The sequence below is a fragment of the Amblyomma mixtum genome, chromosome 2, assembly GCF_055824585.1.
Source record: "Amblyomma mixtum isolate Tamu chromosome 2, ASM5582458v1, whole genome shotgun sequence".
In the NCBI taxonomy this organism is placed as follows: domain Eukaryota; kingdom Metazoa; phylum Arthropoda; class Arachnida; order Ixodida; family Ixodidae; genus Amblyomma; species Amblyomma mixtum.
This window is the reverse complement of record NC_143013.1, coordinates 273,110,174-273,137,135: the sequence shown is the minus strand read 5'-3', so window position 1 is coordinate 273,137,135 and position 26,962 is coordinate 273,110,174. Positions and strand designations below refer to the sequence as shown.

At 45.2% G+C, this 26,962-nt stretch overlaps 1 protein-coding gene across 1 annotated transcript in view; it reads left to right on the top strand.

Moving 5' to 3' along the window:
- Nucleotides 1-26,962, top strand: part of LOC149364035 (uncharacterized) — a 120,488-nt gene that overhangs the window by 55,785 nt on the left and 37,741 nt on the right. The window contains exon 3 of the mRNA XM_089570017.1: nucleotides 2,701-2,817. Coding sequence (XP_089426143.1) covers nucleotides 2,701-2,817 — 117 coding nt within the window. The remainder of the gene's footprint in view (nucleotides 1-2,700; nucleotides 2,818-26,962) is intronic.

Here is a 26,962-nt window from a genome sequence, read left to right as displayed (position 1 = left end):
AGATACTACGCCGTTGCGAACACTTACAGGGAATATTGAAGAACAGTTCTCACGATTAGCAGTTATGAGTCCCAAGAATACTGTCTTGATCCACGCAATCACGAGAGAGAAATAATAAAATGTTACCCTGGCCAACGAGAATTCCCTGGTGGAGTATGCACTGTAAGGTTGGGAACCATGAGACATTTGAATCTGAATTATGTTCCAGGCAGTCTCTTTTGTTTGTGTTTTTTTTTTCAGTGGGGCCTGTGCGAATACAAGATGCACTCCTGGAACCTCTAGCGATGTTAATGAATCATGTGAAGCTCGCCTAATGGGGCTTATTGTTGCTATTCCACAGCCGGTCCCAGCGGTGGCTATCGTGGCTAAAAGTAGTTTCTCACCCTTGTTGCTAGAACACTCCATAACAGGCGTATCAAGCTTGTATGCCTTGGTTCATTAAGACCCGAATTAGTAATTAATCCTTTGAGAGAAATTTACAGCGCTTCCCGGAATTTCTGTGAACTCCTTGCTCTACACATGACGTCGTTTGCCTTAACCGTTGCTGTTGAACTACTATTAGTGTGTGGACCCGTGTGCATCTACAAACCGAACAACTTTTTTGGTGCGATTAACAACTTCAACTAAATCTTGAAAAAATAAATAACCAGGTGAGATATAGGGGGTCACTTAACGGATCAATGTAATCGTTGCGGACACTCTTTGCAACTCTAAATGGCAAGGTTTTGGGCAAGGGTGCGAAGATATAGAAAAAGATGGATATTCGAGACTGATCATATCACAAAATGAGGCGATCGCCGTTTAACTCGCCGTTGTGTATGTACAAGTGGAAAAATATTACTCTTAAAAAAAAGCAGCGTCTTGTTTCGGCTCCTTCTACTTATGTGGAAGCTGGCATGCTCTTGTGAAACTGCAGTTACCGCCTATGCCTTTCTATGTCATTTGTGTGCGTCTCCGGAATCCTGGACTTAGTAGCACTGTTAGCCTTAGAGTGCAGTGTCTAAAAAATAGTGAATGCTTCTCTAGCTGGACTGCTTGTGGTCTGCTCATGGCAAACACAAGGCAACAGACACTAAAACGAAAAAGTACAGGGGAAGTACTACGCCAAAAGGCTTTGCCGTTCATGAGTCAGGAAGACAGACAGAAAGAAGGATCTCCGCGAAGCACGAAAGGACAGGCAGCTCGCAAAATGTGCCCCCTTTGTACTTGCTTTTGATGTCTCGTCTCCGTCGACAATCGTTTCGTGTAGAACCTCGTGCATGTAATCTTTGTTAATGTGTGTTTTGTCGCTGCTGCTCATGCTATTGCAACGTAAAGATTCTAGTTAAGGGTAGCGAACTGGGCTTGTTGGGACAACATACATTGTTGCATGCATTGTGTGTACAACAGACAAAAGACGTAGGCGCGAGGCAAGCACCAGCGCAGAATTTCATACCAGCTTGGTCTTTTTACGCATGTGACGCTGATTCCTCGGGCATCGCATAAGGTCATATGCTTTTATGAACCACTCGCAATAGAACTTGTTGGAAGTTCAGCGCTTCTCTTCTTCCCGTCTTCGTGCGCTTTGTCTTGTTATCGACCTGCAGACGCCAGTTGAGGCAGGTTCAAGATTTGAGTGGTTATAATTATCTGTAGGAAAGTGAGACGACCGCTTCATCTAATTGATAACAAGCTTTGTTCACGATTTGTTTTATTCAGCCCCCATTTTCTTTTGAGAGTGCGTTTTTTTTTTGTCCACTCCAAATGTTCAATTTACTGAGGGGCAGATTCCTCGGTGGTCGTAGGCGCTCAGACGAGCCTGCGGTTTCCATGACGCGCGGAAGTGTTTCAGAAAAGAAGGCAGTTTGATGTGCAGTTGACATGATGCCCGGCGCGGTCGTCGTCCCATTGTGACGTGAGGACACAAAGTGCGGACGTTCTGTTCTCACCTCATGACATCATCGAGATGTGAGATAGTTACTGCGCGATTTCATTTCTTCAAAACCCAGTTTTCCAATTTTCTACTGTCATGAACGAGGTCCTGGGCCAGCGAGTGGATGTTGCGCCCTCACGTCCCGTGGTCACCGTTTTTCATTGCAGTGAAACATGCTACGCCTTTTCCCTATTGTATAGTTGGTGTATTTTGTAATATTAGTAGACGGTACGGAAATTTTGGTGAGACACTTTGGGCTGCGTCGTTCTGTCCTGCGCCTAACCTAGTGAGCTTAGACTTAGGTCAGCCATCTCAGATTTCGGTTTCGAAGGCTGTCTGAAGTGTTGGCCGAAAAATGGATCAATTATTGGTTAATCAATAAATAAAATTTATTAATTTATTTAGCACTGACGGCTATTGGGAGTGCTGCCTCATGTAATTCACATTTTTTTACTTTTTGAAACTTAAGAAAAAACGTGTACTTGAGGTGAATGCTAAAAGAAAAAGTACTAAATCCCATAAATTGTTTTTTATGAGCTTCATTAGTTGTCTTCTAAAACCTCATTTCTATCGTCATCTATTCTCGAGTTGTTTTTTGTGTGCTATGTGTCAATTATTTAGGCTGATGTCATGGAGAAATCATATGTTCCGCAGCAAATAATTTGTAATACTGTGAAGGACTATTGTCGGGACAACAAAGCCCATTCATCAATGCATTGGTTGTCTACTTGAGTGAATGGTTGGTTAATCGAGTGAATGAGCAACTACTGTGTGTTTTTTTTTTGCAGGAAATCCAGGGCTCAAGGGAGACAAGGGCGAGCGGGGTGACCGCGGGTTTCCGGGAGAGCCTGGCACCATTGGCCCGCATGGGCCGCAAGGCATGCCGGGACTGCTGGGACCAAAAGGTAAGCCAAGATAAAATTGTGCATCAAAACACTTTTCGCTTTCGTCAGAAGGCAGTGCGACCAGCCAGTATAAATTTCATTGCTATCTCTGGATAACAAAGATTTCCGAAAGTGTACAAGCGAGAGAAAGATACTACTACAAAGTGTTGCGATGAATCAACGCTCGTATACAGCCAGGACAGCTGCCAATACCCAGCCTTAATAAAACCAGACATGCTGGTAAGCGGCTGCGCGTCGTGTTTAGTACTCAAGTTGATTTTTAGCATTCAGAACGCAATTTTTCGCAAACAGGAACAACATGGGTGTCATTTTAAGGTGTAAAACATGTGATTACTGAAATTGGGGAACCACGCGGCACAAGAATGTCCCGAAGGAGCACAAAACAGCCTCAGAAGCTGAGCAATGCTGGAGGGTGCTAAAGTATACGGATAAGATCACTTCTCCGAGGCCCAAACGCGTACAATCTCCACTACTTTAATAAATGCCAACATACGTAGGGCAAGCCAACGCAGCGTTGTGAACGCTACAATTGGCGTCAGCTGACCGAGGCCGAACACGCAAGGTGGATCGCAAGACGGAAGTCCTCGTCATTGGCTACTGCATTCGCTGTTGCATATTAATGTTCCGTCGTGAGTGGCCCGGGTACAGGTGCGCCTGCGAACTTGGTCGCTCATTGGCTGATGCCACTTGTAGCTGCCCTAGTGCTGCTCTGCTTTAGTAGGACTGGAACAGCATAAGTAGCTCGCCCTCATGTTGCGCGGCTGTTTGGCACGGGAGCGTTAACAGCAAAGTTTCGGTGGACTTCGTAGTCGGGACACGCTAGCTTGGTGGTAAGCGAAAAAAGCCACCAAGGTAGAGAGAAACATGTGCTAGGCCTAACAGAGTAAGTGTGTGTTCGCCCACAAGCAGGCCAGTTTCATCGGTCAAGTCCGTACTGACCTTTGCGCGCATTGCACCACTTGAATAAAACACGCCGATGGCTGCACTTCGCGTACCGGCTCCCACCGGAATGCTTTCATTCGTGTATCTGGAGCTTAGCAGACGGCTGTTTCTGCTACGGGTACGCAAGACGTTAATCAGCGCACCGAAGTGAGATGTGGGCAAGGATTTTAGGGTGTACGGAAGTGTTTGTTAATGCAGGGTAAGGTTACGGACGTCGCAATGGTATCAGAGGTAGCTGTCGTATTGGGACCTGTTTCGTTGATCGCAGTGATTCTCATTTTTCTTGAAGCCGCCCTTTTACCGCTTTCCACTGAAGCATAGCGCTTCAGAATAAGAATATAATTAACTTCCTTCGTGTTCAAAAGCTCTTCAATACTCTCTTCCTCTCTCTACCACCATGTTTCATTTAAATTCTCCTTGTGTAGAAAGTTTTATTATGCAATCGCTCACTGACAGTGTATTTTCATAACAGCTATTTTATTGCGTTGGTTAGCTTTCATTTAGCAATCTTTCCTTGACGGATACATTCGTTGCATGCGACATGCACGGAGCTCGCATGCGATGCGACATAAACTGTGCCAGAAGTGCTAAGTGTTCAGTTAACTACAATTTTCTTTGCAGCAAGCACTGCTGGAGAGGGAGTCGGAACCGTTAGGCATTACTCATGCATTTACCGATGTATACACACTTCTTTAATTAACTCTAATCTAATGTCTGTAAAAATGCGTTCATATGCAACGCAGCTACTGAAACTGAAATATGTGTAATTTATGGCGACATTTTTCTAAAAATTTTATTGGCTCGCGCTTCGGAATGCCGCTCCCTTAAATGGCGTTGGTGAACTAAACCAGACAGAGTAAAGATAATGGTATTGCGTGGCAATGGTCTAAGTTTGCGCCAATTCCAGAGAACGAGGCTGCTAGCACTGCTGCTGTGACTGGCGTAGCAATATTTCATACTCTATAAGATTAAACTGTATTCAATTCAGTTTTATTTTCCTGAAATATTCTGGCAGGTTTAAAGGTAAACAGCTGTTTCTGGCAGCTTGACAAATGCCCATGAAACGACCATCAAGGCAGTAGGCGATGCAGATCGTGCAGAGTATTACAGTAAGTATAGAATGTTCTAAAAACATTAGATGACTAAAACTTGAGTAGATGACTAGATGACATTAGATGACAATAACAAAGTAACAGAGTATACATTAAAAAGAATTACATTTTGAAATTTTCCACTTGTTCTGCAGCAAACAAACTCACGAAATATCGATTATAACTTACAAGAAAAATTACACAGAATGTTCTAAAAGACAATTTTGTGTCATTAAAAAATAAAGACATTAAGGCTTGGCAATGTGCAACATGAAGAAACTCTTCAGCGAATCAAAATAACTAGTAATATTTCAAGCAAAAAGGCAACACATAATACAATCTGAAAACTGCATTATATAATTTTAGCCAATGAGTACACTTGCCGCTACGAGCTACAATTTCGTCCTTAAAAAAAAAAAACGGGACTTCGCAATCGTGTTGATCTGCAAAGAACAAAGCCACACCCTAGTGGTGGGAGACTGCGGTTGCGAATGAGCGTTTGCACTTTCTTGCGCCTGATTTACTCACGTGGGTCCCATCGTACTGGTTATGCCAAGAATGCGTAGTCACACTGCGATAAAAGGTCATTTAAAGCGCCTCCTGGAAGTCGCGCATTCCCTTAAGAAAAGACGGTGTCTTACGAACCGTCACGACCACCTCGCAGTAACAGTACGCAAGCTTAGAGAAATAAAGAAAATAAATGAAAATTTTCTTGAAAATTTCCTTCATGAAGTGTTTCGTAAGTATTCAACGTCGGTTTGAGTCAATAAAATAATGAAATTGTAGTTTCAGCGCCTTTTGCGGAAACTGTCACGCAGGAGATTCCCTCTCGATAAGGTGACCGTTTGTCGAGTGACCTATTGTTCTAAACTTCACCGGTAATTTCAGCCAAATGGTTCTTGTAGTGGCGGAATAAATATATGACATCAAAAAGTTTGCATTCTTTTATTCGTACTTGTGAATCGTGCACACAATAGACGATAATTAAGCCAACCTGTAAAGAACAAACCGCGGTAGAGGTAGACGACAAGTTTTCGGTAGACGCGCTTACTAGAGATGGCGGTTTTCTTTAGTTACTAATGCTGGTTGAAAACCACGAATTAGCAATATCTTCAGCACCATATGGAAGTTAGTCATTTTTTGTGGAAGCTTGCATTAAAAAAGTCGATTTCTTTTCCAAGCAAAATGCTTCCTCTAGTAAGATCATGCAGTTGCCCAGTAGCAGATTATCACTAAAAACCTGGCCTCATTTTATTGTCCCTAAGTCTGTCTGTTCTAATACAAAATCAGCTTTGTTTACGAGGGACAACCACCGCATATCGCTGGCTCACTGAAAACAGAACAGATTCAACCGCATGAAGCAAGCCTTTTTGGCAGAGCACCAATGCGTTAGCGGATAATTAAGGGGCATTTGACAATGTAACACACGAGATCATACTCACTAACCTAAGCCAGACCGACTGTTCCGATACATAAGCCAATTTTTAATGGATCGTCAATCCTACATCCGAATACAAGATACAGAGCATCGTCCTTACCTACTCGGGACGCGGGGAAACCCCCAAGAGGCGGTACTTTCCCCGCTGCTCTTCAGTCTGGCTATGATGCACCTGCCGGCACAACTGGATGATGTTGCCGGCGTGCAGCACGCCCTGTACGCCGATGACATCACCCTGTGGGCCACGCAGGGCAGCACAGGCGACATTGAAACCAGCCTGCAAACAGCGGCGACGGTAGTAGACCGCTACGCCTGCCGCTGCGGTCTTCAATGTTCCCCTCAAAAATCGGAATTTGTGCACCTCCACCCCTCACAGAAGTGCACAACTAAAATCGCTCTTTCTCTTGAGAGTGGTCCCATACGCGCAAGTGACGAGATACGGGTACTAGGACTCTACATCCACAAACACAGACAGCCAGACGCTACATTGGCCAAACTCCGTAAGGTGGGGGACCAGGTGGGTCGCATGATCCGCCGGGTTTCCAACAAACGCGGGGGGTTACGAAGTAAGGATGCCTCGCGGCTGGCAAACGCCTTTGTAACCAGTCGAATTCTCTATTCGACTCCTTATCTCCACCTACGGAAACAAGAGGAGGATGCGCTAGAGGTCATTCTTCGCAAAATTATTAAGCGTGCCCTTGACCTCCCCATCACTACTTCAAACAGCCGGCTGATGGCTCTTGGGGTGGTGAATACTTTCCGGGAGCTCCGGAAGTTATTTGCTCCGGGAACGCGACAATACTTTCTTTGTAATCAGTCCTCGCGACTAACCTTCGAATAAAACCAACATGTGAGCGAAAAAAGAAAAAAAAAATCATCGACTGCTGCGACGTACGATGCTCCGTGAGGACGGCTAGACAGTACACCCTGTAATGAGAACTCGATGTCACCTTGAGAGCTACCGCACTAAAAGGATTAGGACCCCGCCGGTGGAGATTTATCTCGGGCTTCTAATCCTCTTTAGGGTGCTTTGAGCAGGATGCCGGCATCCGCTCTATGGGCCTCCTTTCTGGGTAACCTCTCCGTGCTGCCCTCTTACACATAGCGAAGGGAGGTCCGCAGCATCATCTTTGTCCTCGCTGCAGGTTACCTTGTGTTTTATGTTTCTCTCACTGGTATCAAGCGGAGCTCATTCCTGTCCGACCTCGGCATCTTCCCCGAACGATTCGCAGCGGAAGAGAAGGAACGTGGCATTCTTTGTTGATTGCCCGGGGGGGGGGGGGGGGGGGGGCAATATTGTATTGGGCCACCGGAACCCAGCCCAAGATGATTCCCCAGACAAAGCCGGGGTAGCAAAATAGGCGGTCCTGTCGTGAGCTGTGTTCACGGAGCTGCGTTCTATATAGGTTGCTGTTTTATTCTCGTCATCCTAACGATATATAGAAGTGTATAAGTGGCTCGCGGGTTACGCGGGCGCGCTGATTTTTACAGCAGAGTTCGTGTAAGGCCTGAACATTTGTTTGTTCCGGGTGCAAAATGAGGTCCACGCGCAGCAACTACGCTCTATGTCGTAAGTTCCTCTCAGCACTATGGAATCTAGAGACTTCATCTGCCGATCAGTCGAGTGCGTTAAACGTGTTCCACCGCACCTCGTCGTCTGCTCGAGGCGTATGCTTCTGTTTACGTAATAAACTCTGAAGGAACGTTACGAAGTTTTCCAATAGCTTATGCACCCTTGCGTACTCTAAATGCAAGCATCTTTGCTGGAAATTACGCTTTTCGTCGCATACGACAACGGCGACACAACGATAACTTCAGCCTAGTGGCGCCATCTCGTTTTCAGGAAGGAAAGAGCTTTTGTTAACATAGGAAGAATCGTCACTAGGAATAAAAATAAACAAAGTTTACCGCTCATGGATTTTCCTCTATAGGTGAGATGAAACAAAAAGAAAGCCTGATGATCAATTTATAAGCAGTGAACGCACTGAAAAACCCAATTTCAACGAAGAATTCACTGCGAAGCGAGAAATCTTGCTTCGAAGCACGCCGCTATGTTAGAAACGTTTTTTTTTTTTTTAACGCACGCAAAATTCGCGCACGCTAAACTCTGGAAATCGCGTACGTAACCCTAGCGTACTTTAAGGCTGTGTTTGAAGTAATGTTTAGAGTATGCGCACTTTAAAGCACGCTATTTCTCATGCCCATTTTATACCGGCACTACATTCCACAGCGTCAGAACACCGCCTCTGTACTGATCGCAGCTTTGGTAGTGCGGTAAGGAACTACTCACGGGGTGCATAAATATTGATGCCTCGCAGTTCCTTGTAGATATGGCGCGAACGTCAGAAATTGCCCTCAAAAGTAGCTATCTTTGTGTGAAGGTGTTTGCCGCCACGAGCAAATGTCTCCTTTTAGTCAAAAGTGTAATGGGATCCGGAAAGCTTTTGCATGTCAGATAGGTTAGCATTGTCCCTGCTGTCATCACCATCACAAACACCCATCACGACTAACCGGTGAAAAGCTTCGACCAAATGCTATCCGCACAAGCTTGGGAAGTTGGAGTTTCCGGCGTTAGTTAATCTTGAAAGCAGCGCGAAAGAGAGGACTAGAAAGACGGAAATCTGCACAGGTTTGATAGTCAGCTCTAGTGTTGTCTGTCTTCCTCGCCCCGTCTTTTGGGGCGTTTTTAAAAGGAACCGCACTAAGACCAGTGGACAGCTTTGTGCACTTAGCCCATAATAGCTGTCGGAAGAGTGTTTGCAGCAACAAATGCTCCTCTGCGGCCTCTCACCAAGGAATATAAAGAGAAACTGAAACTTGGCTAGTGGTGCCCTGTGGTTGGTGCGCTGAGGAGTGTTTTGGTCGTGGGTGGCTGTCCGTCGGCAGCCGCCAACACATACAGCCACCAGATGGCCCCCAGCATGTTCTCTGGAATGGGGGCTCACGTGAATAGATCTGGTTATGTCCATGAGGGCTAGAAAGCAAGCTATTTTGAATGTACTAATTTTGATCATAAAAGAAGGAAGCATATAATTGTTGTATCTGTGACTAATTTAAGAGAAAGAAAAACAATGCCCACGATATTTGAACATGATTTTTCCTCGTTCAAATTGTGCTGTCAACCTATTTTACTGCAGGCTACGTGTTCTTTATTGTCTACATTTCACAAGAATACAAAGCCATACGGTAGGTTGCAATAACCGTTCCCTTTTCACGTTAGAATGCAGTTTGTCGAAACCTGAAAGAACATAACTATCTGATTAAATGAACAAGGAAGACAATTTCAAAAAGATCCCTGTACAGCCGTTCTGCGGTTATAACGGTTCAAGAACACAAAGTAAACAATGCGCTAAAAACTAGGTTGCATGCACAGTTTCGTGAAAGTAATAACAGGTTACAGCAGTCTTGTTAATACGGGTTTATACTCAGTTCCGACACAGTGTTTATACGCTCCACTTAGCTCCCAAAAATCGTTGCAAGGGCGGGCAGAGCCCATATGATTTTAGAAGATAGCCCGCCTCTGATTGCCTTCAAAAAGCAGACAAGAGATCTTTACCGAACTCCTTGGCCTCGATTTTCATGAGCTTTTCCCTAGATTTTCCCTAGATTTTCATGAGTTTTCCTGTACCCGCTGACGTGGCCTGTTCAAGAGGTGTTCGATTTCAACGACTATGGGCCAACATTTCACGGTTTTTCAAGAGGAGACGTCCTCGAGGAAAAACCGACTAAATGTCGGCAATGAGTAGCATAGCAAAGCAAAAAAAAGGCACTTTTTTTCTTCTTGCCAACACATCTGAGCATCATTGATGGGCCTCTCGCTGCCAAATAATTTCGATCAAATGCTGCGCTAATTTTTTAAACATTATTTCGTTTTCCTTCCTCGGATTTTGTGCTTTAATTGGCGCCAGGTCCCGCTCGCCGCGATCGGTTTATTGTCTTCACGAAAGGTCTCTCTCTAGGACTGCATTTGTAATTCAAAGCCTGCAGGAATCTAACTTTCTTGCTCGTGCAGGTTAGCGTTGCTCTGTGACAAGTATAGTGCGCAGTGACTTCCGGTCGATACGACCTCTCCTAATCTTCCCTCGAAGCGCAGCGCAGTTTTTAGGTCGGTGGTAACGATCCTGCCTCTAATTGTTACGGCGATCAATTCGTGAGGCGAGACTCCGTTCTCTGGCTCACTTACTGACGAAGTCAGCGCGGTCAATGGAAGTTCATCAATGGAAGTTCAATGGACACTTTTCTGGATTCAGCAATAAAGACATGTAGGCTTCCTAAAGTATCCTCTTGCAGCAAATTCGATTCCCCGTCCACTTTGAGGGCGCTTTTCTCCGGCCGTAAAGTAGATTGCGATGACCCATTTTAGTCTTTGTAAACAACCAAACAAAAGCTGGAAGAGGAGCTTTGCACGTCAGACCCACAATGAAAAGTTTTGGTTTGAAAAATGTCGTTTAAAAGTAGGTTTCCAAACATTTCATGATTCTCTACGGCAAGCTGTAAGTCGAAGTGGCAGTTATCTGTCGCTAAAAGCCGGAATACGCTGTGAAAGTCAGTGTTAACGTGAGCCCGGGTTGGATACTAACAAAATACACGCATGCAATGGTGGTTCATGCATTATTTTTTGACATTTTTGTTCGTCTTCTTTTAGGGTCTTATATAAAACAAATTGCGCGTAGAAACTTCGCATCCGCAAAAGCAGTGTGCACAAAAGAAAGAAAATAGAAATGCTGAAAAATTTGTGAAAAATCAAATGCCAAGTTCTCGCTTAGGCTGCTATTGTGAATGTAGAATATTACCCATGAAATCGGCATTTGTTAAGCGTTTACGTGCATGTGCCAGCGTCCATACGAAGCAATAGCCACTTGGCCACCTATACCGTCCGCACTTATGAACTAGTGAAAACCGCTGGCAAGCTGTAAGTATAGGCATGCGTGCAATGCGTGGCATGCGTGCCACGGAATCTCACGTCACCTTGTGACGTGAGATTCCGTGAGAACCACCTTGTGAGTTTTGTTTTCAGAGCGCTGTTTTATTCGTGCTGCTCTGTCGTATGCTGTTTTGCCTAGTACTGCGCCGTGGCTTCCCAAAGCAAAAATAGCGGGCAAGCTTACCTTCAGTTTCTCTTCTCCTTTTTTCTGAGGCGACAAGAAGATACTGAGAGAAAAAAAGCTGGCTGGTACTGCATTGCGTCGTTGCTGGAAAGAGCTATGTTCAGACGAAACGAGGACAAATGAAGAGAGAACAGCACTTTTTCTGCGAGCCACTTTACATTTTTTTTTCAACGGCCCTAACGACACACTAACATTGAACCAACGAGAGAAAAAGAACCTAGGCGGTCATTGGTTGCCCGAAATCGTGAGCAGAAAATTAATAAAATATCTAAGACTGCCACAGACAATCTTTCGTGAAGATGTGCAAGGTAATCTTCATCATCATCATCATCAACCTCACCATGCTCACCGCAGGGCAAAGGCCTCTCCCATATCTCTCCAATTAACCCTGTCCTTTGCCAGCTGAGGCCACCGTATCAAAGGAAAGTGTTCTTAGATGCACGTTTATCACCACAAAGTGTGCCCCACGTAACTAGACTGATAATGGAATGCGACTTCTCTACTGTGATCCGCATTAACTCGCGCATGGCGCGTATTCTGCCATCAGTAACTCCATTTATCAGACCGTTTTGGCGCGTAGAGATGTTATTTTTCAGAAGTGCGTCAAGAATCTTCCGGCCGATAAAGCCAAGATATTTCTTCCAGTTCTCCGCTCACGCTATTGTGTTTCAAGCACGATTTATGACCACAGGTTACAACATTTCTCGAAACTCTTGCACGAAGTCTTAATCCGATGCGAGGGGAAAAAGTATTACTTAAAAGCTACGAAAACCACAGGTGGTAATAAAATAAAATGGCCGGGCGCCGCCGACTGGGCAAAGCCGATTTGTTATAGTGGGCGTCGTGAATGACTTACCATCCTCCCTCCAACTGGTCGTTCGTGTTGTTTTCTTAACAAGAAAAGAACCGCAAAAGGCCGAAGAAAAACAAACTGAGGCTGCAGCGTGAAAGAAGAGCCGCCAATTTCGCCAGCGCGAGTCAGTGTGCTTAAACAAAGTACACGCCTCGGACAAGAGAAGTCGGAGTTTTCTGTCTTAAGTCTGCTTAAGTCTGGAGAGCCAGGACTACGCGAACAAGCAGCGAGCTTAAGGCACGCCGACGACTAGCTAACTCGCGCTGAATACGCTATCTCGGGCGATGTCTCATTAAGAAGGGATTAGGCACGTTTCTCTCTCTCCCTCTCTCTAGCATCCCTTCTTGCGCACGACTAACTCTTAGTTATTATCCCCATTCCTGTCTTGCGCCATTCGCTTGCAGATCTTGCTCGCGGCGCGAGTTTTGAGAAAACCGCAATCCTCCCAAAAAGGTGGCGACGATATAATTAATGAAGGGCAAAAGAACATAAATTAAAGTAATCATTATGGTATTGTCATTTCGTTCGTTAATATCCCTGTACCTGCCATTGATTTGGGTCTTTCTTATCATGATGGCTTCAACCTTTTCCCCAATGCCATTCTTGGCCCCGGTCAACACGACTTTCTACGGGCACCATACAAAAAAAAAGAAATAGCCTACGACGAAACAGTACATGCCACAATCGTCACGTGTGTAATGGCATTTATGCGTTCGCGAACTAGCTGTAATAGGCAAGCTGTGAGGAAACGAACAGCGCCTTCGTTTCCCGAAACCTGCGATCCCACAGGCCACCTCAAGGAATAGACAGGCAGCTCGCAGCGCTTGAAAGGAAAAACAGAGTCATTTCTAAGTGTGTTATATGGACTCAGCAATCACTACTTGAACCTAGTTGAAAAATGCAGCCACATCGTTTTCTTGTCCGTTGTCACTATCACCGCTTCGTAATGTGTTTCGTTGTACCGGTTTTGTATATGTTCGTAAACTCTTCGTACAACGCTGCACCTCTCTTCCCGGTGCTGTATCTCCGCAGTGTTGCGCTATTAGTGTGTTTTTCTATCGCCGCGTTGTTTCGTCGCTGGGATGTTCACGTTGATGTTTTACCTGTTAGGAAATAGGCTATTTTTTCTATGCGCTCTTTGTCTGATATCAAGATACGTATGATGTAACGTCCAATGTGGCACATGGGCTATGAGGAACGCCGTGGTATAGGGCTCCTGGTATATTTAAACCACCTGAGGTTGTTCAAGGACAGGGTTAATGGACAACTTGCAAATTGCGAGAAAGCTGACTTACAGGAAGATGTTTTCCAACCAACGACCCTCGTCCACAGACACGTTTTCACTTCCTACCCTGCTGCCTGAAGGGGTTAGCGCGAGGGGAGATGAGCCAGCAGCCCTGCACTGTGTCCTTCTTCGAAAAGGTGTGCGGGGCTGCCCCCAAATCTGCGTGAACCTGAAGCCCCGACGGACATTACCAGTTTCGAGGTAAAGTGTAAAGGAAAGTTGTGCAAAGGTTACAATGATGCATTCCCTTGACGAGTACCTGTCTCGACCCGCTCCTCTCGTTCGTACCCCGGCTCTATTGTGTCCTTTCAACAATTTCTCTCCCATACAGATAAAAAGACGTCTCTCCTCTCCCTTTCCGAAGAAGAATGCGAGATTGCCGTCTGCGTACGAGGGTTTTTGGTTGGAAAATTGTAGAGGGCGCTCGTTATTCTGCAAGCTGTCCATTGGAAAGACATGGGAGAGGCCTTTGCCCTGTATTGGGCTACAGTGACCTAGAATATTGGGTAGTGTGCTCACAGGCCCGCTCGGGGTGACCCCGCCGGTGTCGACAGGGCGCGGTGGCGCGTGGTGGCGCTGCACGCGTCTTCACGGGTGAAAACGCGTGGCGCATTCGGCCGGCGTCGCAGTAGCCGTGGTAGCCGCGCCTACAAATTGAATTATTATCGCAACATTCGCATGGGTGTCATTGAAATGGCTAGGCAGATCTTGAATGGAACATAATTTCTGGCATGTGCACATGCTTATTTATTGCTCAAAGATCCACAAGGGACTCAGCATGAGGGGTTGCATGAGAAATTTTTTTCAGTATACGTTTGGCACGCAGGTATGATCACGTATTGTCACTCGTGCCTGCAATGTTTCCGTGTAGTTATAATGCACTGCATACCGAGGGGTCATACAGCTTTTTCTAAGTCAATAGTAGTCGCATGTGGTGTAGAGCAATTTGATTCATGCCAAGGACAAACGCGGAATGGAGAGAGTGTCGGCGGCAACAATTATTTCTGGTTTGGTTTATTGGTGTTTAACGTCCCAAAGCAACTGAGGCTATGAGAGACGCCGTAGTGAAGGGCTCCGGAAATTTCGACCACCTGGGGTTCTTTAACGTGCACTGACATCGCACAGCACACGGGCCTCTAGAATTTCGCCTTCAAGAAATTCAGCCGCCGCGGCCGGGATCGAACCCGCGTCTTTCGGGTCAGCAGCCGAGCGCCGTAACCGCTGAGACAATTATTTCTATTCGCAAGGAGCCTGTGCAGCAGACAGAAAACTGAGGGGCAGGGTGACGATAGGTAGAACGGAGACGTAAGTGAGACAAAGTACAAGGAGGGGGGGGGGGGGGGGGGGGGCATATACATTATTTACAATTGGCGTTTTGCGCTGAACACGAGGCGCGCGCACCGAAACCATTTAGACACAACAGTAACAGTGACTTCACATTTGTTTGGACAGCCATGCAGCATCCACTGATATTTGAAAAAAAAAAGAATGAGGCAGATTTGTCATAACTGCGTGCATTTATGCTCGCTCATTTCGCCTTTGACAACGGTGGCTCAGTGGCGCTCGGCTGCTGACCCGAAAGACGCGGGTTCGATCCCGGCTGCGGCGGCTGAATTTCGATGAAGGCGAAATTCTAGAGGCCCGTGTACCGTGCGATGTCGGTGCACGTTAAAGAGCCCCAGGTTACAGTGACCTGTACCCAGGTGGTGTAAATTTCCGGAGCCCTTTACTACAGCGTCCCTCATAGCCTGAGTCGCTCTGGGACGTCAAAAACCCCGTAAACCAAAACACTTCGCCTTTTTCTCCTTCATCTTATTCTGGCACTTCAGAGCAGCGTTAGCAACGGCACAGCTTAAGGTGCTTCGCCAGTTCGCGTTTTTCTGCGCTGCAATGAATTACATTCCGAAAGCATTCTTGATGTGTTGAAAGTGGTTAGAAGCAGACTGCAGAAAGAAGTTGGTTCTGTGAGGTTTTCTGTGAAGAGGTTTTCAAGCTTCAGCTGAAATCCATAAAGCTGCGCCGATGGGTACAGCAGTCCTCCGCGGTCGCGGTATTTTGTCATCCCCGCAAGGAAATAGTTTTCATCGGGAGACTGCATTGTGAGCGAGGTAATGCACATCTGGCAACTTGTCTTCAATGTACACTTCCGTGGAACATACCCTGTTACGTAGAAAACAAGTCTACAGCCACTTCTAGCTACGTGCTCATCGTGGTCATGCGCAGGCACCCAAGTTTGAATCTGGAGGGCCTTCACACTGCATTTGAAGGCCGCTATCTGGGCAAGCTTGAACAAGCACTGACACCATACGTGAACAAAAACGTGAAATGACCCCACGAGAAGCGCTCAAACCAGCGCAAATCCGCACAACAGAACATCAACGCGCCCACAAATACACACGGCGCACTGACAGCGGCGGCAAATCCTACCGTGAAGTCTACTGTGGCGCCACCTCGTGTCGGCGCCGCGAAACAGAAACCTGTCGACATTCGCTGGGCCACCGCTCCCCCATTGAGCCGGCGCGGAGTGAGCACACTACCCAATATTCTAGTTCACTGTAATTGGGCGTAGTCAGGCTGATGATGATGACGATGATGCTGTTTAACATGTTCGGACATCACTCACACACCACATGGACGTTTTGGCATTTCGCCTTCAATGAAATGCTGCCGCCGCGGTCAGGATTCAAACTCAAGTCCTGGGTTCACCGTGGCAGGTATTGTTTTTGGTCGCTATGCCGTTTTTTTGCGCTTTTGTGACGCGTGCTGTTTTGTCCTTTGCTGCTTTTTCGCGTCTTCTGCTCAGCGAGTATCGTTCTGTGGTTGTACCAAATGCTGCTGGAACGCTCCTCCCCGGTGGTTAATTAAGGAACGTTGCGACATTGAGGCGTCGCACAGACGTTCGACGCTCTTGCAATAATCCCTCTTTGTCAACGCCTGTAATGACTGCGGCTCGGGTGACGCTGTGGGTCGGACGAGCGCTATACCATGTCCGAAGTGAATGGGACCCGCCCCGGAAGGCGCGCCGGCTGTTCATCAGCGCGTTCAATGGGAGGCGTGGTGTCTGCTCTGGATAGACTTCGCGCAGACAGACGGAAGTAGAAATAAAAAGAAAGAAGCAGAGACGGCGCCGGCGCTGGCGCCCGGAAAAGCGCGGCGCCGCTGTGGCCGCCAGATTGGCGGCAAAAAGAAAACTTGCCCCTTTCGCCGTGTTCTTCATTAATAAGGAAGGCTTCAGTGGAGTCGAGGCTATAAATTTTGCGTTGTGGGCAGCTGCGCGGGTAACTATGAGAAGACTGCTGCTTAGTAAGGTCCTCGTGGTGAATGCAATATTCTCTGCGCTTTTTTGCTGCTATATTTTTTTATTATGATTATTCGCATAACTAGCCGTATTAACCTTCTCGACTTTTAGTTCCCTCTCTCAAGATTGCCGCGGTGCTCACGCTGTCGAACGAAGTTAGTACGTTCAGCGCCAGTTTTTATGGTTTGCTTGATAAGTTTTCAAACTGCACACATCTTAATCTCAAAGTCAAAGAGTTGCGAACTAGAACAAGCGTGTTTTTTTTTTTGTTCACAGTTTTCTGCGCAGAGCAAATCAACTTTAGCCTATCGGCCTTAAGCAATAGAAAAACAAAGTAGGCAAACTGTTCCTGCTGGGACTTGCAGCTCCAGGTGTTTTGCATCAGTAATCGTGTTTTGAGCACAAGGTCACCTGTCGCAGAAAAGAAGAATAATGTGTGCTAACAGCGATGCCTGACTTCGAACTACTCGCTTCGAGATTCGAGATATTTTTTTCTTCAAGTCCAGGCTCTTTATTTCCAAGTGTGTTCAGCTTAAGTTCAGGACAACGCAGCGAGCTATGGGAAGAAAAATGATAGGTGCAACGTTAAGATATCGGAAGCGGGCGGAGTGGGTGAGGGAACAAACGCGGGTTAATGACATCCTAGTTGATATCAAAAGGGAGAAATGGGATTGGGCAGGACATGTAATGAGAACGCAAGATAACCGCTGGTCCTTAGGGGTAACAGAGTGAATTCTAAGAGAAGGCAAACGTAGCAGGGGGCGGCAGAAAGTTAGGTGGGCTGATGAGATTAAGAAGCTTGTGGGGATACGGTGGCCGCAACTTGCAAATGACAGGGTTAATTGGAGAGACATAGGAGAGGCCTTTGAGCTGCAGTGGGCTTAGTCAGACTGATGATAATGATGATGATGATGATCTCCAGTTTCCGAATTAGACACAGGCCAAAAGCTAAAAAAAATAGCTCGAAATGTCTCTGGCCTTTATAAAATCCAAGTGAAAAAAAAAGGCATACATGCAGCGGAAGCAGGTCGTACACGAACACACTGGTAGGCAAAAGCAGAAAAGATCCTCGTACAGAGTACAGTAAACGTGAGAAATTATGAACAATCTGCCTAAAAAACACAAAGGAAACAAGAACACTGTGAAGATACGCTGCACAGATCGCAACTGCTTTGACTGGCAAAATAAAACTTGCTACCTCTAGCGGCTGCTTAGCGTGAGAATACGCCAGAATATGCTCGCGAGCAGTATCTGCTGGTCACGCAATCCGAACATCAAGGATTTTGCTACAAAGTGAAGACGTTAGACGACGCTGGCACTATACGAACACGCGTGGTTTGTCAGCATTTTCCATAATCCTTGCTCCGAGAGATTTTGCTCACATGAAAAGGTTCCCCATTAAGAAAGATTTTGGAGTCTGGTCATGTAAAAAAAAAATGATAATGTTGCAGTCGTCTAATTATTACGTTCATTACACTGGCATCGTACGATTCTGCGTCTCAAAAACAACATCGGCGTGAGATTCGCGCCCGTGAAAAGGAGACAAAAATCTATTAGGTGTGACTCTAACCGATTATGACGTTCGTTTCGTTCCGCATTCCAGATAAACTGCGTCAGTACTTTTTTTCGCTCTTACATTACTTTCTGTCCCTTTCTAATACAAGTCTTTCGCAGTAATCTACTCGTACCACGTACGCCTTTGAGCTAGTAAGTATAAATCGTTCAAAGCAAAAGCGCATGAGGGTCACAAAGACACTGTCCTACGATATTTCGCAGTCCTCAGTAGACGACAAGACCCGCAGCCGGGGCTGGGAAGATCACTAAACAAAGGGGTTTCCTGTTGGAAACTCCCTTGTCTTCGTTTCTCGTGACAATTTATTTTCTGTGCTACTTAAACAAAGGAGTCTTTTCGTCTCCAGTATTGATCCACTTGTACAGATTTCTTTCTCTGGGCAAAAAAGAAAGCATTCATAATATTAGAGTGAAAGACGCTCTTTTCTTTTCTTTCGCTCCTTGAAATTTCTTTTTTTTTCCTTTGACGGGCTGTGCTAACAGTGGGAGAACGCTGTTATTGAGGCTGCTTTGGGATGGTTAATATCTTTATATTGACTTTACGACATGTGCTTCATCTATTTTTGAGATATCCGGCAGCAGTTGCAAATAAATTGTGATGACATACATCCTTCGATAAGCCAGTTCATAGTTTTGTATTTGGAATTGCCATGACGCTTTGTTTTTATAATTGTCTCCAGCACACAAATCAGATTTGAAGCCAATTGTACGTTCTTCTATGGATAAAAAAGTTACCAAGAAACTTCGCGCTTTTTGCCTCAGCCATGGTCTAAACTTGCCTGTAGATAAACGGCAAATTGGCCAAAAAACCAGCCCTATTTAATTTTAGGTTCTAAAGAAGAAGATGAGACGTCGTGCTTTTCACGACGCCCGGGAATAGCTTCGACTTAGCATCAATACAAATAATGAAATCAGATTAGAGGAAGCATGACCCACGGAAAGAGAGAGAAATGATGTTTTCAGAAAACAAAACCGACAGTCCATTCTGAGATAAGAAACGAAAAAAAAAAACAACGCGCTAGCAATTTGCTTTCATTGCCGAATAAATGCTCCATAATTAGACTAAAAGGCCCAGCTAAGGAAGAAAAAAATGCCGTGTTTCGAACACAGTCACTTTGTTGAAGCCTTAATAATCAGAGCACTAAACTAGTGCACAAAAACAGCACTGTTTGAACTTTTTCAGAGGGCGCCCGGCCGGCATCGTCATTACACAAACGGGTAGGAGGCGAACTGTGTGCGCTGAGGCTTTGCAGGCCACTCGTCGTCAGCACACGGTGGCCGGACCTTCAACGGCACTCTCGAAAATTGGGTGCCCGTGGGAAGTGGCCCGAGGATCGGCCTATTGGCGAGCTTCGGAAAAGTCTACAAACATCGCCTCCGCGTAAGGCATCGATCAGCGATGCGCATTCGTGGGTGTGTGTAACGGAGAAGCACAAATCAAGGGACAGCGCTTCTGTGGAATTAATTCCGAGCTCTGATTCCCGGTGGCCGAATTTGCGCCTGCACCTTTTTAAGTCCGCCAGCGCGGACGCACGGCAAGGTTTGGTGCGAAGTCCTTAGGCAAACAGCGCCGATATACTACTGCAAGCTATAGAAAATGAGAGTGCATGACTCTTTGTCATTGACTGAAGGCCGTCGTTGTCTTTCGAGTTGCTATTTCTGCTTTTAAGCCACCGCCCGCGTAAAGGTGACCTATGCCTAACTGAGAATGTAGGACATGCACTGACTCTCTTAATTATAAGAAAAGCTTGTTTACATCGCCGGTGAGAATATTGCTTGGGTCATGTTGCCATCGACAAGGGTGTGAAATACAGAAAGAGATGAACACAAGTGAAGGACACATAAAACACACAAGTGAAAGACGGCGCCAGTCTGTCTCTTTGTGTTCCCTACTATTTTCGTCGGCCGAAACGTTTAATATCCTTATTGTTTATCGACAGCAGGGCTGAGGGCCAAAAATTTTTAAAATAACGAAGCATGAGGATTTAACAACCGAAGTACACAGGTTCTGACATTAGCCAGCATCTACGTTACAAGTTGTAATCGGCGCACTGGATTACTGCCTCCAAAGTCCTGAAGAAGTTGTTAAAGCAAATCAGCGTTGAAAAACTTACAGCATGCCAACTAAACACAGCGCCTCAATGCCGGGTTCTGTTTTTATCATGGAACAAAAACGATGACATCTTAGGTTATTTAGGATAACGCCATATGTTATGGGCGTTAAATGCGAGATGTAATCGGGGGGTCGTGCTCATATTTTGCATAAGAGTAATAACAATAGCGACGGCAATAACGCTGGAGAGACAAAGCAGGAGCTAAGAATCCCCCTATTTGTGAAAGAAAATTACGCAACGGTCATTTCCAAATTCTTTGTCCGCGCGAAACCTTTAAAAATGATAAAAGTGGCTCGTCGCACGAACGCTTTGGATAGGTAAAAAGGGCCTACGTGAGAACGTTTCCTTTTTTTTTCTGCTCTTTCTGTCTCCCTCTCATTATCGTTTGCTGCGTTTCCAATCGTCAAGTACCTTGTTTTGCAGCGTACTGTTAGGTAACTATTCTTTCCTTGTTTTATTCTTTTGCCATCGCTACAATTTTACCACTGCTACCATGACGAATGAATAATGTTGGTTCCCCGAGAGTATGCTCTCACTTCGCAGGCGTTACGTACAAAAAGGCGCAAAACAACATAGCGAACTACATAGGCCTCATACTTCCTGGGGTCGACACCAGTATCGCTTCACATTTTCTCTAAAGCGTGCATCACTGCAGTAGGAATATTTGTGCAAAGAAGCAATCTTTACAGGCGTGTTTGAGACGGCCACGGTTGCAGAAGAACCAAAGACAGGGAAGTTAAGGCAATGAAGTTCCTTTTGGCAATACTACAGTGGCAGGACGGGACAAAAAGAAAAAGAAGAAAGCGGTGGGTGGGTGAGAAGAAGCGGCCTAGAGAGGATTATATAGGTACTCTTATCAAAAACTTCACGAGAAAGTGCAGAAGTTTTTCGAAATTTCGGCGCTCTAATAATGCCAGAGTTCGGAATAGTGTTATCTTGAGTATTAATTTTGTTATAGCGATCATTTTACGTCCACTGAACAGCAAACCCTTCTTTTTAAAATTTCAGATTAGCCCTGCCTTACGGCTTTCGTGTCTACCTTATTCGTGGAAGTTTCGTGATTTCATCTCATCGCCTTGTTCAGAGCGGCGGTGCCAAATTTATGACCTTACCGTGCCCAGCTTTCCTGGACACACAAACTAGCGTCATCTGTTAGTCGCCGGTTGCAAACACCGCTTATCCCAAATGGAGATAGTTTAAACTTGCGATTTGGAGAAATGAAGAGAGTCCCGAGAGATTCTTCACGAACATGAGGATTATCATGCCCGGCTATTCCTCCTAGATGCAAAATCTGAGTTGCCGAACGCGTCCAGTGCTCGCACTATTTCCTACAGGCACAGGAAATCAATGGAACGTACTGAACATTCAAATTTCCCGCAGTTATTCTGACTCTTAAGCACCATGTGGCACATTTTGGCAGCCGTGCACACTATAAACGTTTGTCCATAATTCATGGTCTTGAAAATTTTAAAACTTTTAGTGGCAGCGCAAGAAAAAGAAGAAAAATACGTCTTTTTTAATTATGTGTTGGCTTGCACAATGCGTAAAAACAAAGTTTTAACTCTTTACTAAGCACAGGTCTGGAATGGTATCAAGTGTCAGGAATCGATTTGTCATGCAGCAAAATGCATTTAAATGGAGAATGCGGAACACGTACATGAGAAATTTTATGGAGTAGCAAAGAGTATATTCAGTAAACAATGTGTCTATAAGATTATAGAGGCCGAAGTTTGTTAAGTCACGTCGGTTTAATGAAGAAAATTCAAGTGGCTGCATCACTAAAAAAAGCCTCGCTGAAACAAGGCTGGCAATGCAAGTTCATGAAATGTTGTTGCCGTTTTTTTTTTGCAACGCTTAGAATTTTTTACCTTCTTTTCAGTCAGCAAAGTGGTGTCAGTGTTAAAAATATAATAAAACCATACGCTACCAAAAAAGAAAGCAGTTCCGCAGCTCAGAAGAAGTTCCTGTCATCGTAAATGAAGCTAGTCGTACTAACATTTACGTGTTAGATACAAAAAAAAAATCTTTGTGTCAGCATCCTGGAAACCATCGCGCGTCGTCGGAAGCCGCCGTCAAAATCTTCCAACTAGAATAAAGCCCTTATCGGGACGCACTCAGCGGTTCCAAAACTGAGTCCTTCGAAAGTCTCGGGAGATTTTCGATTAAATATCGCGGAGAACACACAGTTATAAAATACAGGTTTAAAAAGTACTTTTGCAGGAAGAATCATCGTGTCTAGGCATTATTTTTTTCCCTAATCAAATTTAATGAAGACTGCCTTTTTAAAGAACAAGCAAAAATAACATTTCATATCACCATGAGCCAGGCGATAAGACGGCAAGGGCTGTCAAAAGCTACTTTCATAAGACTTGAATGTGGCTAGACCCACCGCGCAGCAGCCAATATTTTTGTACGTTCAGTTCCTGTATGCACAAACGAGACGGTTGCAGTTACCCAAGTTAATATGAAAGTGAATTCCCACCTCGTCATCCTTCGCTGGAGTTGCGATACGCTCAGAATTCCGAAAAAGCGAGGTCCAGGAGAATAAAATGTAGCGGATGAAAAAGTGCTGGTAATTGAAGCTGCCTTGCTTTTTTTATTTGTCTTGGTTTGTTTTTTTCTTTTTCCTGCTACTCAGGCAAAAGCCACGCCGATGCAATTTGAAAGGCGTCACTAAGGAAAAGAGTTTTTACTGACTGCTGCCAAGAGGGGTTAGTTTTGTCTTTTCTTTTATTCAAGACATTTCTCTCCAGAAAGGCCTTGCGGTACGCGACAAAAAGCAGCTGACGTGCTTGACGTGGCCGCGCCCCTCATCGCTGCCGCTGAGAAATCACCACGTAATCCAGGAGCAATATAATACAGTAACAGTGGCGCACTATTACGACTCGACAAATTAGGACATAAATGACACGTGAATACAGCTGCTTCAAACAATAGGTTGGGTAAAAAGTTACAGAACATCTCAAAACATAAACGAAGTAAATCAGCCCATCATTGGCTTTAGTTTTTGTCTAGGAAAAAATTGGCAGTGGTTTAGCTCTGGTTAAACCTGGAGGATTGCGAAAGCAACGAGGAGAGAGAGAGAGAGGCGATGGAGAGCGCGCGGCAGCGGCGGCGGCCCGGCACGCTAGCTATGCGCCGCTACTGCGCATGCGCAACTGATGAGCGCGACGGTGGCACCTCCAAATCACCCGCGCAGCGACGGCGGAGGCGCGCCAGCTGTGGGCCGTGTGACGTCACTGCTCCTCGCGCATGCGCAGTATGGCCTTTTCTCGGCTGCGCGAACTGGCTCGGCGACTCGCGTAGTGTTGCTTTCGCAACAAAATTCCCTCAGCGTTCGTGTGAGTCGCGGCACCAAGGTGGCAGTTAAACAGTGTTTGAGCTATTTAAGGAAACTTGTTTACTAAGTCTGCTATCACGAAGATTATTTTTTGACTGCCATAAGTTGCGCGGGAATGTGGCCTCGGTACAAAATTTTGTCATAGGTTATAGAGACCACACTTCGCAACATAACTCTGAAGTTCTTCAGATGCTTTGTTTTAACCATTCATTATCTTTTAAGCATGACTCATTCGGGCTGTTCAAATACAAGAGAAAAAAAAGAATTTAAGTGATCAGATGCCTTCATTTTGTTTTGCGTCCAGTACAAGGGGCCGATTCACGCATTGTGTGAGCGACTTGACATGGAGATAACTGTTGAAGTTGTTGCTTCAATTATTTTTTTATTGAAACATCCAGCTGCAAGAAGTTCACCATGAACAATACTATAGTCGGTAGTCATCATCGTACGAAGCCACAAGAGATCACCGAAATGTGAACCGGAAAATGGGAGTTGCATTCGCAATATACGAAGCGGGAGCGCCTGTGGACGAAAAGTCATTGGGACAAAAATCAAATAAAAAACTAAAATAAAACAAACAAACAATCTGTTCACGCCCAGAGAAATTGCACACAGATTACTTCGGGGGAAGCGCATTCGCTTACTTGAGGTCGAACTTGAGTTAGGTGCAAACAAACCGAAGGCCAGTGGCAACGCAGTGCGAAGCAACGAATTTTACCGTCCGTAGTCCCATGCATAAATATCAGCCAGTTTAGCGTGGATATTAGCAATTAGCATTTCTTTTCATCCCGTTACGACACGTGCCATATGCAACATATGAGCAACCGGTTGCGAAGTATGATGCTTAAATCTGTGGCAGTCGCTTTTGTATGAGCCCACATTTAAATATTTTAGCTGTCGCTGTGTATGAGCAATTGATGCTACGAACCAATGGAATGACAATGAGACCTATTAGAGCAGCACCAAATTGGTGTGGCTTGAATGACAGGAGCTAATCAAACAATTTCTTCATCGTTTACTGACTGCGAGGTAGTTTTTCACGTTTGCCTCCTCTTTTTAACATTCTTTTTTCTTCATTTTAATATCGACTTTAGGGCTGCGGTCCTCAAAAACCCCGGACAAGCCACAGATTTGGTTACGGTAAGTTAGGAAGCGAGACGATAAGACAGTTATGACATCCACCTTGAACGATATATAAATTTATATAGAGGAAAAGAGGAAAAGTGTGCTCCAAGAAACGTGGCTCTATCCTTCGACCAAATCTTCGAAAGGGTAAGGTAAAGAAAAGAAGAAGCTGAACTATAGATGGAAGCTAAGTATGCCAACCACACAGATTCATGGTTACGCGGAAGGAAAACTTGCTCTGCGATCTTTCATCGACAACACGATTTTCCGTGCTTCGCAATTCTTGAGAACGCGTAGTCGACTGAAGATGTTCTGCCTCTCGCTGAGGTAACTTAAAAGTGCACGGAGGCATTTTTTAAACACACACGCCTAATACAAAATTGCTCAAAGCATTAAATGCATGGAAGAAGACAAAATGGCTGCTGTAGGAGAATTTAACTCGCGCACAAGTATTGTAAAAGTGTTTGTCTGTTAGTCAGATTTGAAAGCATGCTCGAGTATCTTTGAAACTATTTGAATGTAGTAACTCCATTGTTTGCGCTTGAATAAGTGCTGTGTCTGATATATGGATTTGTTTCCTTTGCCACATGTATGTTTTTTGGTGAGCACTTCGTAAGCATTTATCGGTATTCGCATAGTGGCTGAAGCGTTCTTGAATAAACTTGCAACTCCTATGGCGCTACTTTTTCTCCAGCTGAGTTAAAAGAACCTTATGGGGATGGCGAATGAAATACGCGTCGCTCAATGCGTGAACGCAATGACGTAAGGCAAGTTAAGGAGACTTTTTTCTCCACAAATAGTATCCGACCAAACAGTGCTCTAATTGTACGGGAAATGTCTCGAAAAGAGGTATTCATAAAGGTCTCACGTACCTTTCCATTATTTCTGAGTTTCGTCTGACCTACTGCAGTAGTCCTTTACACACGACAGATAGGCTTACGAGACTGCAATTACGGGCGAGTTGGTTGTACAAGGTAACGTGGTCACAGCGCCAAAACTACACCACGAAAGTGAGAACGGGACACATAGAGACAATGTCGTTTCGTGATGCCGTTTTCACGCTGTGATGACGTTACTTAGAAAAAAGAACACTTTACAAACTTTCTTTACCAACTCTTTTTTTCTGCGTCGGCAAATTGCAGAACGTCAACAAGATTGCCGAATCATCAGAAGAGCTTCTAAAAACGAAAAATTTCAAGGGAGGATAACATGGTAACATACCAGTACGCCAGGTTTCTTAAGGGCCTTGGGGACGCGTGGCACATACAGTGCTGACGACGCGTTCCGAGGCTTACGTGTCCCATGCCGACGTCGCTCTTCGCTGTCGCTTCTTTATTTAATTTCTTTTTCTTTAGCCACCAAGTCAGGATAAAGAATCGGCCCTTCTTTTCTATCTTTTACCTTCGCTCAGAATAGAGTGCTCTATTCTTTGCTGCTTCTTGCTCTTGTCGGCAAAAATAAATGACTTCGGGCGTTGTTATCCCGCCCCTACTGCGCCGAAGATCCTTCAGCGCCCTTGTCTTGTTCTCTCTCCTGTAACCTCTCCTATGATATGCAGGAGAGAGAGAGCCGAGATTGAGAAAGTGCTGAGGCGTGCATTTCTGACTAGGAATCCAGAACGCATAGCACTCCGGGATTAAATGAATGAACGCATCAAAATCGTGTGATGACATTCATATAGCCAGCCGAATTTTTGCTAAGGCAGGGGTTTTGTAGCAGAACATGCTTGCGGGCTATTTGGGTCAATTCATTAAAAGACAAGACTGCGTGAATAACACTAGAACAGAGACATAGGAATGAAAACGACGTCACGAGCCTGGACTTCCAACTGTTTATTTATGAATACATGCACATGCTATACAAGCGCGGAACCCAAGTGCGCCACCTATTGTGTCAAGTTTCATATTAGATAGCACACACTGATAATGTATTTTCCATTCTCTTTCCTGGGGCAAACAAAACTGAGCAAACAAAATCAC